The sequence below is a fragment of the Fulmarus glacialis genome, unplaced genomic scaffold (assembly GCF_000690835.1).
Source record: "Fulmarus glacialis isolate BGI_N327 unplaced genomic scaffold, ASM69083v1 scaffold47853, whole genome shotgun sequence".
Taxonomy (NCBI): Eukaryota; Metazoa; Chordata; class Aves; order Procellariiformes; family Procellariidae; genus Fulmarus; species Fulmarus glacialis.
The window spans coordinates 13,832-30,859 of NW_009201922.1; the positions used below are offsets into that span (position 1 = coordinate 13,832).

The window sequence follows — 17,028 nt, forward strand, 5'->3', positions numbered from 1 at the left end:
GAGACCTTGGTGATATAGTAAAACCTGTATTTTCTGATTATTTGGGCATACTTATGATTTTAACTGAGGTGCCTAAGGAAGATACTGACCAAATGGTCAATGTGTTACTGTGTGGTTAAGTCAAATATGAACTACTGTTCTTTCTCCCTCCAAAATTTAACTTCTGGGGAAAGGTACAAGACCAGACTGACCAACTGACTGATCTGGTCTAGCAAATAGTTTGTCCTCCCATTGCTTCAGCCACTTAGATATTTACACTTTTTTAAAGAAAATAATGAAGTTTTAGTGTAGAATATCTTAATACAATGTCTTGCATTAAGTTCACAGCCTTTCAAAAACTGAATAGCTTCTTCAAACTTTGAAAGTTGTTAGTGGTAACAACAAATTTCTGCTTTTTCTTTAAACTGGTAATTAAGGGCAAAAAACCCTCCAGACCTTTGGAAGAGATATACCAGAGCCTTCAATACTACAGCTTATGTAATTATGCCCTTCAGTAAAGTAGCAGATGCAGTGTGTATAAAATAAACTTTTCTTTAGGAAAGTTAAGTACAGGATTTATTAGTTCAAATTCTATACCTATTTTCTAGGTATCTAATAATTTTAAGAGAAATCCCAACATTGATCACCCTTCTTGCAGAAAATATAGTAGTTACATTAAGGTGAAGTGCCTAAATTCCTGGACAGCTACGAGCTAATCTCAGAAACGTTTCTTCTTGGTTGTTTCTGGATCGCTTTTTCTAATGTACACTAGAGGGCAATCTGTTTCTTCCCAGGGGAGACTGAAGCTCCAGTGTTGGCTACTGGCGACTCATATTGCAATATAGAATTAGAAGCAAACTCTTGTACAAGTTATTGCCCTGCTTGAGTTAATACGGATTGTTTACCTAGCTGTCACTTCGTAAGCTTTGTAATCTACAATTGTTTCAATTTTAGTGTGGTAAGTAGGAGTTTTCTTCCTTGGTTTGAGCTTTGTCATAACCCAGTCAGATAAAATAATCAAGTTCTGACATGTCTCAGTTCTAGTAATGACACACTGTGAAGCAATGACTGTCAGCATTTGTCAGTTTGAATCGTTGATCTTTTTCTGGAACTCAGAAGAATAATTGACCATCTGTGCCTGATAGCACAACATTGTAGTACTGAACAAAAATAGATGCATTTTTATGCTGTTCCTCTAGAATGTATTATATCTGCCTGCTAGACTCCCGAGCACGAATGTTATTTTCCTAAACCAAACATTTAACAGACTGCTAGTTTAAGATAGAGATTTCCATTCCTGTGTTAGGATAGGTATGTAAAAGTATCTGTGGGGAAAACTTTGACACTTTATATATTTTTAGTAAGTTCTTTTTTTACTACTTAACTGGATACGTGATTTCATATAATGAAATAAGAACAATCCGATAATAAACATTAGCAACTCATGAGTTTTTAATCAGAAAACTGAAGACTATCTTTGTCTGTCTTGGTTTTTTTTCTCCTGCATATGCTGCTTTTTCTCTCCATCATGATTTTTGCTTCTGAAGACATCCTGACTTAAGAGATCAAAATATATTCCGGCGAAGCTGGCTCTCTAAACCTGTCCAACATTGTGTTGTCTTAGTTAGTTTTGCAGTGCAATCGTTTTTGGCAGTTATTTTAACCTGTGTATATTTGGAGATGGTGGTGTTTATTTTCACTTAATAAAACAATACCACAGTTCCAAGTTTGTGACTGGTTCCATAAAGGCAGACTGTAAGTATTTTCCCCAAAGATACTGGTGAAAAGTTGATCTAGAAACCTGCCATATTAGCTTTCTTCCTTGAGAACGGGTATATGATTGTGGTGTTTGTATATGAAGTGTTGAACTTCTTCCCTGTTCTTTTGTTCCTAACCCGAGTTTTTTAAACAAATTTGCCAGAGATGCAGAAACCTTTAAGTGGAAGTTCCAAAAAGTTTCACTGAAGTAAGTGGTCAGAAAGACAAGAGAAACTCTATTAATGCTGCCACTGGAGAAAACACAGCTTGAGCTTAAGTCTTGTTACGAGTTTGCAGATCCTGTGGAAGATGATTTTGAATGACCTAACAGCAGGAAGAGTCTCTTCTAGTGTTTTCACCTTATTTCACACCAAAGAATGCAGAGTAGTGTCCTTAGGAGACAGGCATCATTGGTTTAATTGTCCCCAGAACTGCTTATGTAGTTAAAAAATACAAGGGGAACACTAGACCTTCATTGCCTGTTTGGTGTTTTTTTTTTTTTTTCATTCACTGATGTGTTCAAGATAGTAAACTTGAATCAAATTTGATTTTAAAGAGTTTTAGCTGACAGGATTTTTCTCTAGTGGAGAAGGCACTTCTCATATCAGGCTGGAAGGAGTTTCGGTACTGTACGTGATACTGTGCCAGTCGTGTCTGCTCTTAACATGACTGAGCTAGATAGCAGCTTGGCTGAAGTCTTAAAGACTTGGAGCAATGCTTGAGATGTTTTATAGTGTCTTCTGGTTTGTTTGCCAGGTTGGAAGTGTAAAATGTCAGGGATGGTAGCTGTCTTACAGGCAGTTGTTTGAGAAGAATGATTATGCTTCTTTTTCCTGACATCGATAAAACCGGGCTAGTAGCTTTGAAAACATAAGGCACTCAGCCCATAAGCTTAAAGCACACTGGATTGTGCATAGCAAGGCTGGAAATAAAATACAGTTTGCATGTCAACCTCTAGATGCAGTTTTTCTTTGAATGCTTGAAAGCAATGCAGAGCTTTACAGAAAAATCAGGATAAATAACTTTAAAAATTAAAAAAAAAGAAAGAAGAAAATGTGAATTTCCTCATGTTTTTAAATAGTTCAGAAATCCTTTTTCACAGAATATGGAGTGTGTTTTGGGGAAGGGGGTTAAGGTTCTTGTTTTGTTTTGTTTTGTAGAACTCTGTTAATCCATTATGCTGCCATGTTTTTTGCTGCTACAGGGGCAACCTAAGCTAACAAGAAGCTGTTTGTGTAATGGGTAAATAGTAAAATGTTGCCAGGAGGGACACAGACTATTCCCGCACCTGTAATGTTTGTGATTCAGAAACTGGAGGTGTACTGGAAAGCTGTTGCATCCTGTTAAGTACCCCCCCATCCAGTTACTACAGGACTGTTCTAGAGTGCATTCTCCAGGGTTTCTTCAATGTAGAGTTAAAAGACTGGACAGATGAGTTTTCCAACATCTCACTCAGGAGGCTGTTTGTCGCTTAATGCAGCAGATTTCAGTGCTAGGCAGCTTAACTTACTTTTTTTGGCCCGAGTTTTCCGTTTGCTTCTTTTCTTCCCATCACTACTATTTATAGTTCTTTGGGACCTGAACAATTTTAGTCTTCATGTATTATATTTCAGATACTTCTAGACTATTAGGTCTCCTTCTCCTTCAGCCTTTTTATGAGATGAAATATGGCAACTTTTGCGCTACATCCAGAACGGTAACATAAGGATGTTTTTCATCTGTTCTATAGCTTGCCAATTTCTGTAGGGATTTTGTCAGTTTATACACCACATCATGTGCCTGCAGTGAATGGCATTTTCATGAGAGAATTCCAGCAAAACCCAAATTGTCAGTGAAGTGCTGTTGATTGGTTAGTACGTACCCAGCTAGCAGTAGCATACACTTTACTATTACAGGTAGATGTTTTGGGGTCACTAAAACACAAGTCCATAATTTCCTTGGATGTTGAAGATCCTTTGGTACTTTTTCAACAGCGCGGGGAACGATGGGACGGGAAGGTAATTCTCTAGGCTGCCTAGAGTCCAGATAAGATCAGGCTGCAGACCACAAATCACTCTGTAATTTCAAAACCTCAAAAAACTCATCCTCTTAATAATGACTGCTTAACAGATTTAGAGCACGTCACCGTAAAGATAGGGATGTTTCCAACTGAGCTGTATAAGATTATACACAGCTGCACATTTCTCTAGGTGAAGGAAGTTATTTAAGTATTTGGTTAAATTAATAAAATAGCTTTGGAATACCTAAGCTTTATTGATATTTTTGTGGGGTTTTTTATGGAGGCTTAGGAATTTAAGGTAGCCAGATTTCTTTGATGGTGTTAACTGTTGATTCCATTATATTAGTATTTCTGTCTATAGAAAATTGTAACTAGCTATAAAACTCTGAAGGCTTATAACTAAATAGGAGCGCATGCACCTTTTAATATGTCAGATATTTTGAACATTTACTTGCATAATTCTCTCCTCCAAAGGATTACTATTTAAATCATGACATCAGAGAATGCATTGTTGTTCGGTTTTTACGTGATCAAAAATTCAGTGTAGTTTTCATGTAGTATCTTTTCTATGCAATAATTGAATGTTGACTCCTTCTCAACACTTGTGTCACTCCAGGAGGTGGCAAAAAGAACATTTGAAGGACAAAGAACATCAAAGAGCTGAGGAACTCTCTGAAGAAAGTGACACTGAATTTGAAGAGGGTTTCAAAGTACCAGGATTTCTCTTCAAGAAACTTTTTAAGTATGTATTGTGTACTTTAATATTATGCTGCTGTATGCTGCTAATAATAATAGTAGCAATAGTCATGGTGATTTCTGGATGCCCTTTGCTGCAACTTTTACTTAAGTGAATGATGCCTCAACTTGTACTTCAGTTGTTTCTGTATGATTATTTCTTTAAAAAAGGCTCCAGGATGAAACCTCAAAGAAACTAATTTATTACGAGCACAAAATGCAGTTACATGAAAATACGGATGATAACTGGCTGAGGTGAATATCATGAATGCGTATTAGCTAAACTACGAATTGAGAAGCTCTCCTTGTCTATTTTTATAAATGCTTTCTTTTATTGATTTTTAATTCAGGTGTGGAGTGGTAGAATAACTTTACTTTGAGGAATAAGGTGTTGGCAAGACGTGATAAAAGAAATGTAGGTGTTTCTGTGATTGAGTGGAGTGAGTGAAATTTTCTGCCGGTAAAAAATACAGCCAACTTTAAATAACTACTCAAAGTCTACTCAAAGTAACTACTTATAATTCATATTATAAAATAATCTTGAATATTTTGCCCAGTAAAATTTTAAAATATGGAAAGTGCATTCTTAATTCCTTTAGTAGATCGAATACACTTTACAACTCATTCTTTAGTTATTTAATGCTGGATTACAGATTGGACATGACTGCTTTCTGTTTCAGGTTTTTTGAGACCATGGTGCCCAGTGACACTTTCAAGTTCATCTCAAAAAGCTATTTACAAAAGGCAGCCCAAACAAGCTAGCAGCTGACAGGTTAACTTCATCCATAATCTCTCCCTTAACTTCCATGCATAATAGGCTTGAATTCATTTTTGTTGGCAACATGTCACACAGCAGGAAAAACATCCTGTATTTCAAAAGCTAACTCTAAAATCCTATAATTACTGTAGTAGAAAGGCCTGGTTTATAACGGGCATGCATGGTATCCCTTCCAACAGGACCACTTAGTCTTAACCTCAAAGAAATTATTACTGTTGTCCTGCAGTTCCTCAGAAGGAGAGCACTAACTCTGAAATGGAATTTTATTAATGACTTGGTTGCCAGGACCATACGCAGCCAATATGTGGTCTCCTGTTGTTTATGCAAAGGATTACTGCAGAAGTAATCATCCTGAGAACGGATGTGTGGTCTGAGCAACCTGAAGGGAATTGAAATAAAGCAGACAACTGAAAATTAATCTTAGAGATACCAGCCTCACTAATGAAGGGTATCCCTGCAATCAACTGCATGAGTCAGTTGGCAAAACTTCTTAAGTGGTTAGAAATATCAATTGAGTTGAATGATTCTTCTGACTTGTAACTTAAATGCTGAAATCTCCAATGTAGGACGGCCCATAGTCAACAGGTATTAAACTTTGAGTTCTGAGCAAGTTTAGTACAAAACATGGAAGAATATTGACCCAAGGAGGTATACAGCAGTATACTGTAAGTGATCTGCCTGCATAGTTGAATTGAATTCTAAAGAAGTTAGCTCACGCTAGAAATAGTAGACCCTTAAGTTCATTGTTTGGTAAGCCTGTTAAAGCAGACAATCTGTTTCTTCCCTATATACTTGTCTGCTTTGAGGAAAGTTCAGTAAGAATACCATTGGTTCTGCTGTGGAACAAAACCAAACACAGTGAGGAAGACTGTCTTACAAACAGTGCCTTACGCTGTCTGCACTTAGCCTGAGAGAACGCTATCTGTATAAACAAGAAACCAGGTTTCTTCATCAATTGCTTTCAGTGTGTGATTTCCCTGATATGCCTGAAATGCAATTTTGTCTCAGCAGCTATGCAGCTAACTCTGCTAGCTACTGTGGTGAATTTTGAGGGATGCATCACAGCATGATTGCTTATGTGAAATACAGTCCAAACATAACTATTTTGGAAGACCAGGCAACATTTTTATTTTACTTCTACAGTATTTTTGGAGGAAAAAAAACCAAAACATAGAAATTGGTGAATGAAAGCATAGGATTAAAGAGAATTGATTATCTCGCCATATAACTATAAAAAATTATTGGGGGGGATTTTTTTTTTACTTCAACTTTTGTGTAGTTGCAATTATTGCATGTTTATATGATTATATAAAGAAAGCACCTGCATCTTTTCCATTTTTAGATAACCTTGGAGCAGAATTTTTCACAAACTTAATTCTGTACTGTGAAACTTTCTCAGGAGAAGGGGGAGAGGGAGAAACGTGCTTATAAATGCAGCTGGCTTTTAAGCACTAGGATGTAATCCTAAGAAATAATACAAAATAATATCAGGAAGTTCTGGAATGGTTGTCTTCTGAAGAGGCATGCTGGACATTAGTGTGGAGGAGCAGCTTCTGTCTGGAATTAGGGTTCTTTCCAATTCTTTAATATTTGTGTCAGAAAATGTTTTGTCTTCAAAAAATGTAGTAATGGTAGCATCTTAACCCAATTATAGCTAATCCTGCAATCCATTTCATAGTTGGTTTTAGATTTGCTGCATTTTTAAGGTGAATTAATCTCTAATAAAAGGGGTTTTTTAAGGGCTTCTTCGTATGATGCATTTGAGACACCAGCAGATAGTATGATGTCTGAACCATTAGATGTGTTCTTTGATCATCTTTTTCTAACTACTCAAGCTGTTTGTTTGTCTCCGTTTAGCATTCTTTGAATCCATACAGAACTCCTCATAAATTGTTTTTTAATAGTACTTTGTAGACACCAGTGTCATTAGCTGTCAGTAGTCCTAAATATTATTTGTTCAAAGAATGAAACAGGATTTTGAAATGCACACAAGACAATGCCCTAAAATGAACAATCCCTATTTCACAAAAAAAAATGTGTTTTGCTCTTTGCTGTGCTCTGCACTCCGGGAATGCATGCCATCAAGAAAATGGTGTCAGTAACCTTGTTCTTCCTCTAAGTTACAAGACACAGAAGTGCTGAAATGTGTTTTTTTTTTTTTTAACCATAATTTAAATATACTGTTTCTTCATTTCTTTCTGTTCTGTTTTCAATTTAACCCACACAGGTTGTGTGTTATTCCTACTGGTCTCAGTATTTCATATCATTATAAAAAAGCATGTCCTAAAGTGATTCTCAGTCCAGCATTTTATCTCCACCTTTTCATCTTGCCATTGTAAATCTTGCTTTCTAGTCTACTTCTTTTAATTGGAATGTATTTTACATTGTCGCTTATACAATTTCCAGTGAATGACTGGGAGTAGAAATTGCCCTGGTACTCTCACATAATAAAGCTCTGCTGCATCCCATTCACTGGAATAGTTTCTATTATTTTGCCTTCCAAAACATTTTGCCTTGTTGGCTTTTTTCTTCATTGAAAGAGGCCAAATGTTATTAAATAAATTTATGTAAAAAGAAAGCATGCTTTGGCAGATGTGATCAGTTTTCACAATGGAGCATGAAGTCTGTACCTCTTACAAGTCAAGCTTTTCCTTAAGTTCAAGGTATATGTTCCAAATAATATAATTTACTAGACCCTTACATGTCGTCTTTTCTGAAAAGATAATGCTTTTTTAGAGTAGCTTTCCAAGTTGCTTTTAACACTTAAAATATACATGAAATAAAATACCCTCTAATTATCATGACTATCAGTTTAATTAGAAATGTTTTAGTGTTGCATAAAGAATGAAAGTCACATGTAATGTCTGAGTGCATCAAAAATGTATGACCTAGTAAATACAGCACTCATGTAAAACACACATCCAGCGTGTTACTGTAACTAGTATAAGAACCTTGCCAAATAATTAATTCATGAGTACTTTCTGTTATGATCTGTATTATCAAACGTTTGCCATCTTCTTTTTCCTTGTTTTAGGTACCAGCAGACAGGTGTTAGGTGGCTCTGGGAATTGCACTGCCAGCAGGCAGGAGGAATTCTGGGAGATGAGATGGGATTGGGCAAGACCATCCAGATAATTGCCTTCTTGGCAGGTCTGAGCTACAGCAAGATAAGGACTCGTGGTTCAAATTACAGGCAAGTGCTCCTCTGCAGACTGTCAGTCTGTGGAGCTCAATTAATATTTCATCAGATGTATTGCTGGTGGAGGAGGGTCCTGTGAATTATTAATGACATTTCAATTACAATATTCCTTTAATTCTTTTAGTGGGGGACATCAAAGGAAAAATTTTACGAGACAATGGAGCTGTAGGGCAGGAAAAATTAAACATGTAACACTTTTAATGAATTCCAGGCATTGATGCTTCATTTTGCAGATGAGCCACACTAGATATTTTGGGTCAATACAGTGTCTAAGGTTAGCTTCCACAAATGGATTGTTTACAAACTCAATTACATTAATATCAATAGTTTACACAATATGGAATTTTAAATTAGCTGTAATACCTTTAGTTCCATTTATTAAATTTTACATTAAAATATTTGTTCTGGCAAGCCACCAGGTAAATGCTTTACAGGAAGTAGCAAGCTGATTTGCAATGAAAGTTAGAGTTTCTGATCGGCAGGGAATTATCCATGCCAAAAAAATAGTAGTAATAGTAAAAACAGTAACTTATACAGAGGAATTTCCATCTGCCCTTTTTTGTTGTTGTTGTTGCTTTTCAAAACTATGTTAGAGTGACTGGCCTTTCTTACAAGGTCTTTTATGCTTTTTTGTTACTGAACAATGCTTTAAAATTCCTTCTTCATAGGTGAAATTACTGGAAAAGATACTTGTTGGTGTCCTTAGATTTACAAAGGCATGCGTGAACAATACTTGATTTTTCTAGTTCTGTTGGCCTGTTTACCTGATGTAAATTACTACATGCAATTAAGCAAATGTCATAGTACTATAGTAAACAAAAATAATTAACTTTATATAGAGGCATATTTAAATTATGTTCAGCATGTACATGAATTGTAAAATAATGCTTTAAAGAGAAAATATTACTGCCTTTTCTCCAGTTGCTTCCTACTGTAGCCTTTATATAAAAATCTCCAGGTCTTCCATCACTCGGGTCAGTTGATTTACTTTGATATGGCTGCCTGATTTAAGGATGCTACTGTACAGATTATTTTGTGTAGGTATATTCCCTGCCCCAGTTGGAGGACCACTGAGTTGATGGAAATCTTTCAGGAACATATCTTGACATTGTTACACAGTTACAGCTTAAGACCTAAGATACTGCGGTGAAAACAATGAAATTTGAAAAGGCCAAAATATAAATACACACCTAAGTTGCAGTGTTCTTTCTGCATGTAAGATTATGTGTTTGGTTTCATTTTTTGGCTGGTGCATGTCATTAAGTCCATCATGATAGTAATCCCATGGGAGGAAACAAGGTTTAATTTTTTGGTGAAACCTACTCTGATTTTTGCTTGTGTGCCGTAAGGCAGAGGGTCTAAACAACTTGATCTTTGCATGGGCAAGTATTTTCCCCATCTGCACTCTGAACTAGCAGGCAGTAACACTGGCTAGCTAGCTTCTATCTGAAAGCCATGTAGTCTAGTAAGCAGAAGACCTTCTGGTCAGTCTGGCTGAGAAGCAAGCATTAAGATTGGATGTAGTTGTGTTGTCAGCATGTTTAAATGACTTCCAGCCTAGCTTGTATCTCATTACCTTGATGTGTAGGTGGAGCTAGCGTGCTATTGTATGAATCTGGCACTGCGGGCTTTCCCAGCCTCAGCTGGCCTTCTGTGAAATGGAGATCATACTGTAATCCCTGCACAGAATTGCAAAGATTGTTGTATTTGGAGGCACTTGAGTATTAAGACAATAGGGTTACTTTTGTTGATATTCAAAATATTCAGCTTTATTTTCTATCAGTGAAATTTTCTGCAAAAGTATCCTTTAAAATAAGGTGAATAGAAATTTCCTTTTGTAAACTGCTTCTGATTCAAATGGTTTTCTGACCTTTGAAGGAGCCTCAAGACTAGCTGAAGTAAGGAACTACTTGTTACGTGGAGTATAACTGTTACAAAAATGAAAATGTCTCACTTTTAACAGTTATTGAGCCATACAGCTGGGGAAAGCCAAATGTCATGTGAGGTATCACTAGAAGCATTGCAGCTATGGTGGTGTAAAGGATATAAGGGAAGCAAGATTTTTAGAGGGGGAACGGTCTTTTTTTAGACAAGCTGAGATAGTTGGAACAAGCAACAGCTTTCAGACCAATGGTCCTTTCACAAGAAAAAACAAAGCAGCAGCAAACTTCAAGTAACCCATCTCTAGCCTCTATCTAGGTTGAAATCTGTTGTTGAAACCTGTTGAAGGGCTTCGGTGTCCACAAGTCTGCTTGTTTCCAAATACATTATTTTGTTTAACAAAGATGTTACCTTTCACTACAGACTTGGCTTCATTTATTCGAGAGATCAGATGAGAAACTCTGCCATAAAGTTTATACACTGATTATTTACTCATCTGTGCTCTTCAAGATACTGAGATACAATCATACACATTAAACATTAAGGCTCAATATCTACTATGACTGGCAGAGAGATTAATTTCCATGATGCTTACATAAATAAAAATCCATTGCCCCAGATAATTTGTATTGCTCTTGCTGCTCTGTTCTTTTATTTTCATTAGGATTTAGTTGTCATTTCAATTTCATTTTGAAAGCATGATTTGCCAGTGCTTGGCAATAGAGTTGGTCATAATGCAACATGTTTTCCTCTGCAAATTTTTTGAGTACTTAGATTATATAGTATGATTACAGCTTCCTTTTTCTTGGTAGTAAGTTGCAGGAATAGATCTCATTTGCAATTCTAATCACATCCGATTAAATAAGAACTAATAAAGGATACTTGCTGTGAATTTGGGTTTTATAAACCAGAAGCAACAGAAGAAGAAGGAAGAGATTTGGGTATATTGATCATGCATGATACTGACCATAAGCTATCAGTACAATGCAACTGTGAAAAAGGGACAGAATACGTTATGACAATATATTTGGGGTAGGGCACTATTAGTATCCTGGTACAAGGCACCAGTAGGACTTTGGTTTGGAATGTTACCAGTGTCACCTTTGTTCAAGGAAAACAAATATAAATTGGATGGGCAGCAGAGCAAGTCTGTTGCAATGATTAGGATTATGAAGGATGCCTCCTAAGCGTAGCAAGCAGAAGTGCGTCGTTTGTTTAGTTTTGTGAAACAGCACAGACTGGAAGAAGTTAGATGACTCTTTTATATAAATAAATAAATAAAAGCTCTCATGAGAAGAGTAAAATGTTGGCTAGTGGAAAGTGGTTAGAGCCAGACTAGACACAGAAGAGGTTTCACGCAGCCGTGTGGAGGGGAAGTGGATTTTCTGAAAATTGATCAAAGGAAGTGTAAACTCTTTGTGTAAGCTGGGGGGGTGGACGGGACCTGGATAAACCCAGCATGTGAGCTTATTTCATACACACCAGGGGAATAAACAGAGGTAATTTGTTACTACCCATGAAGAATGAGAAATATGTTCTGAGAAAGTTGGCTTATTATTCTTTTATTATATTATTATATTCTTAAGAGCAGTTGGCTTTTTTGCTACAGATATTTTTAAGAGCAGTAGCAGTGGTTATTTGGATTTGTAGCTTAGCTGAAGCTATTTTTTGCATCTCCAACTTCTAACTTCCCCTTGGATTGCTGGGATTTTTTTAATTAGGCTATGTATATAATATTTTTTCATAATGAAAGAGATAAGCAACATCCAGGTTGTTATTCTGCATATGTATAAGCTTTTAATAAAGAATATTATTTCTTAGTGTCAGCAGTTTCTGAAGGCACTACAGGTTTTTTTAAAGCAGGGTGTTGCTGGTATCTGGGAATTGCTATATGCATGTGATCTTGAATGTATACTGTGATCTTTTGAATTGTTTATTTATTACCACTCGAATAGTACATAGTCGGCCAGACACAGATCAGTATGTGATAAATGTAGCTATTGCCTTTGTTTGCAAAGTCATTTTGTTCTGTTTTTTAAAGAGCAAATATATTTGAAAATAATTACTAGTAACCACTGCTGAGTTTATTTCCTATATGATTGTTGGTATTTGTTTGTGATGGTAATATTTCTTGTTTGGCTGTTGTGCCAGAGATTTTTCTCTTCTTAACCTGAAAAGTAGCTCTGAACTTAATGTACAGAAAGACTTTGTTTCAAACATCCTCAGTAATTCTCAGAAACAATCATTTGATTATGAATAAGAAACTTACGAGAGAGTTTAAGCCCAGCTCAGACCTCAACTTCCATGGATGATATATTCTGCTGCTTTAGAGTCTTTGTCTTATCTGTAAATTATGGTGATAACAGTACAGTATATTGCCAACATGAAGCAGAACACCTGTGTGTGAGTCCATTTGTGAGACTCAAGCTACACATTCTTTTTAGTAGAAGTAATAAAATAGTTGTTTGTTAATGACTTCTTTTCTCTTATAGAAACAGCAGTCACCCAAACCTGATTTGTATTACCACAGGAGGAAGTTCCCTTATGCCTTATTGTTTGGAGCTTTTCTATTTCTGTTTTTATCTTGATAGATGCATCCATTAACTGTTCAGTGGATAGGTTCTTACAGCAGTACCCCTTTCATCTTCCTTTAAAAAACAGACTTCCAGAAAAACAAAGTGCCAATTAATTTCCATAGCTCTCATATTCCACTTGAACTATAAAGTGTGTCATTTTAATATGTGTGTATTCTAATAAGCCACTTAATATAGAGTATTTATTTCATGTTAAAGGGTTTTTTTCTTGAATACTTTATTTTAGGTACCAGGGATTGGGTCCAACAGTGATTGTTTGTCCAGCTACTGTGATGCATCAGTGGGTAAAAGAATTCCACACTTGGTGGCCTCCGTTTAGAGTTGCCATTCTCCATGAAACCGGTTCTTATACTGACAAAAAGGTAATGGTTGACATCCATTATGTAACCCCAGAAGCTTCTCTTTTTTTTTTTGTTTTTTTTTTGTGCTAGCCAAAAAAAAAAAATACCCTGTTCCTGAATATTTCTGTGCAACCTTGTGCTCTTTCTCTGATTGTTTTAAAAGAACAAAAAGTTCACTGTCTTACATAGATTTGATAGGAAACTGGGCCAAAAGGGGATGACATGGGGTACATTTATATTTGTGATATAGACTAATGTTGCCTGAACAAATTAAACATAGTAACAGGTTTCTTGCTTGAGCTTTGCTTGTACTGTAGTCCATGCTAGAAGTTCATGACTAGACTGCTTGTACACCAGATAATGCTTCTAATACTGGTGAATTGTTTCCTTGCACTTCCGTGCATCAGTATGTCATTGATCTAATATTTAACACGTTTTGCTTGCACAGGCAATTTCTCTTCAGTTGGTCAGTATGTCAGTTAATATCAGCTAGTCTCATTTTCTTTAATGACAGTGTTACTTTGTACTTTGTTGGTTTTCTTTTTTTCAGGCAGTGCTTTTTGTGTCTTTTAATTTTCTTGGCCAGTCTCTTAATATGCGTGTTCTTATTCCATTTCTTAAGTTGACAAGCCTGACTTGTCTGAAGTTTCACTCCTTAGTACCTTGCAGGAACAAAACAAGGAAAACTTAGATTTTTTGTTTTGTTTTGTTTTGTTTTCCTTTGGCCTAATATTTCAGATGCTTAAATGGATTTTCAGGATTCAGCAAAGCATTTTTAAATTTCTCTTTAAATATTTATTGAATTTCTTGTAATAACATTAAAATGATATGGTGCTTAATTGCACTTGATTAAACGTATTCTGAGGTAATTGATGCAGTTACAGTACATGGCAAAAAAGGAATAGCACGCTGTAATGTGCTAATAGCTTCCTGTTGTTCAATTAACTTGGTATGTTTTCAAGCCCTAAAAGTCTGTTGACCTCAATAACATGCTCGCATGTCTTTCTAAATTAAATCGTGTGTGCTTATTTTGGGGTATTTGTTAATTAATGCAGTTGACAAACTGGCTCAAAGTTTTCCATCTGCAGGAATAGTCCAGTTTTCAGGACTTCACTTCCTGTTGTCCTCCCACAAATGCCTGCTCAACAACTTAAAATTAAGGAATTTGTATACCATATGATCACTTTAGATAGGTTCAGTTCTCTAATTCTGCCCTAATGCCTCCCCTTCTGAGAGCTGCAACAGTATGCTTTAAACAAGTGTCACTGCTGATGTGGTCTTCACCTCATGCACATTTTTTTCCTAGGTGCCTCTTAATCAGAGAAGAGCAAGCTCATGACTAAAGTATTAAAAAAAAAAAAAACAACAACAAACAACAAAAAACCAAAAAACTTTCCCATTCTCATTTTCCTTATACCTGCAAAAAAAGTTTACTACTAATTTATTAGCATAAATAACATTTGTACATTGAAAATATATTACATAAAATACAGGCCAGATGATTTACTCCCACCTAGAATTTCTTTTCAATATACATTATTTCTATGAATACATTGGTGCTGATCTGATCTCATGACAATTCCATTTTCTGATAACCTATGGCATTACAGGAGACTGCTTTTGCATATGTTAACTTTATAATACTCATCTAGGGACCATTCTGCCCTTATGCTCTGACATAAGGCGTAAACTTAAATAGGCTTAAGAAATAAATAAGAAAATTACGGTTAGGCTGCATAAGAACATATGTTTCTTCTTTGATTGAAATTAATTTTATACGGCCAAAAGCCAAGTTGCTGTGCATCTGTGGTCTCAATGTTACACGGACCTGTTTGGAAAACTGACAATTCCAGAATTCGCCTGGTGTTCTGTTAATATATCATGGTTTATCACAAAGTAAATGAGAAAAGTTTTGTGCTGGACAGCTAACTTGCCAGGAGACAGGATTGGAGAACTGAACGTTGTTATCTGCTTTGGAGTGAGAAAGGTCACTTCAGCCTCTGGGCTAACAGATGTTAGAATGGTCTGGGCTGGTGGAAGAACATAATTGTCCCCCAAATTAACTGGACATCAGACAGTGAAGATCTTAATGGGTTTTGAGGAATGCATTATCCTGTAGTAGTTGGCCAGCAGGTTGTTCGTGGTAAAAGACAGTATTGCAGCTTGTTCTGTACAGGGCTGAGAAAGACAAATAACAATGTTCTCTAAGGAACAGAAAAAGATTAATCTTAAAACTAATGAAGGAGAATTTTGGAGGAAAAGAGTGAAGCAATGACAGGTGTCATAGAATCATAGAATCATTAAGGTTGGAAAAGACCTCTAAGATCATCAAGTCCAACCGTTAACCCAACACCACCATGGCCACTAAACCATGGCCACAAGCGCCTCATCTACACGTCTTTTAAATACTTCCAGGGATGGTGACTCCACCACTTCCCTGGGCAGCCTGTTCCAAGGCCTGACCACTCTTTCATTGAAGAAGTTTTTCCTAATGTCCAGTCTAAACCTCCCTTGGCGCAACTTGAGGCCATTTCCTCGTCCCATAAGGCAAGACAGTATTTCATAGCAGAAAGAGACAACAGCTGAAGTTTCATTTGATAAAACTTAAGTTGATCTTTTAGGTGAGATGGATCTACGTATTTATTACCATAACATTGTCAGGAATCCTGAAATATTAGCAAATACTAAATCTTTCAGTGCTGGTTAAATTATATGCTTTTATGAATAGGTATTTTCTGTTGCACCTTCTCAGGTACCCAAGCATCAATGCAAGATCCTGTCTCCCAGTTCTTTAGACTTGCCCACAGAAGTATTTGCTTGGTAGCGAAGAGTGGGGTAACATCTGTTCCGATTGTTTTATCATAAATTGATTCTAGGTAATACCTTGCACATCTTTTCGGTTAGTGGCACTTTTTTAGTGTTACAAAAGGACTTCTGAGCAGTGTGGTAGGTGAAAGGCTCACTGATCATTACCTTGGCATATCCTCTCTTCCCAGTCCATCTTGGTTTTCTTTGCAAGCAACTTTAGGATTTTCCACAATAATAATAGGAAATAACAGCCTGAATTGTGAGCACCAGATTGGCTGCAAATCTGGTCGATCTGTTTCAGATGAGTCATTGAGACATCCTGCTTAGATATCTCTGCTGCTATAGTATTTGTATAGGTTTTTAGCATATGTGATGCTTCAAAAGAGACTACTTCATTCCTTTGCTAAAATAACAATGGTAGAGAATTTTTGGCAGTAAGGGAAAGAAGTGTAAAGTTCCAGTTTCACTGCTTGAAATATGACTAACAGTTTAAAGGCCTTCAGCTATCCACAAAGGAAGGCAGATTGGTATTTTAGATGATGGAAGGAAGACACAATAGCAAGTTGGATAGGTTTCCAAGACTTTACAGCTAGTTTAGGGCATTTGGAGGAAATGTAAAACTTGCTTTTTTTTATTATTATTTGTGATCACAGATCATTTGGCTTTTCTATGATGATAAATGTGCTTAAGTTGGAAGCAGTAGAAAGAACCAGATTTGAGTAATAGCCTTCCCCTGTGAAGTCAGCTTTCAGTTTGAACAAGGTACAGTGTTTGTGGCTAAATATGTCCTGTGGTGCTGTCTTATGCTATTAACCTCCTACTATGGTTTACACTCAAATCTGATGTAGCTTCAAGTGACTTGTAAGTATCAAGTGCTCTGAGACCTCTAAGAATGAGAGAAAATAAATAAGTAAATCTAATATAGTGTATCATAAATACTGGTTTATTTATGGTAT

General features: G+C 36.3%; 1 protein-coding gene across 1 annotated transcript in view; it reads left to right on the forward strand.

The window, feature by feature from the left end:
• The window catches only part of LOC104074099 (DNA excision repair protein ERCC-6-like), a 46,917-nt gene that overhangs the window by 12,970 nt on the left and 16,919 nt on the right, over window positions 1–17,028 (forward strand). The window contains 3 exon segments of the mRNA XM_009574099.1: window positions 4,353–4,478; window positions 8,284–8,442; window positions 13,150–13,285. Coding sequence (XP_009572394.1) covers window positions 4,353–4,478; window positions 8,284–8,442; window positions 13,150–13,285 — 421 coding nt within the window.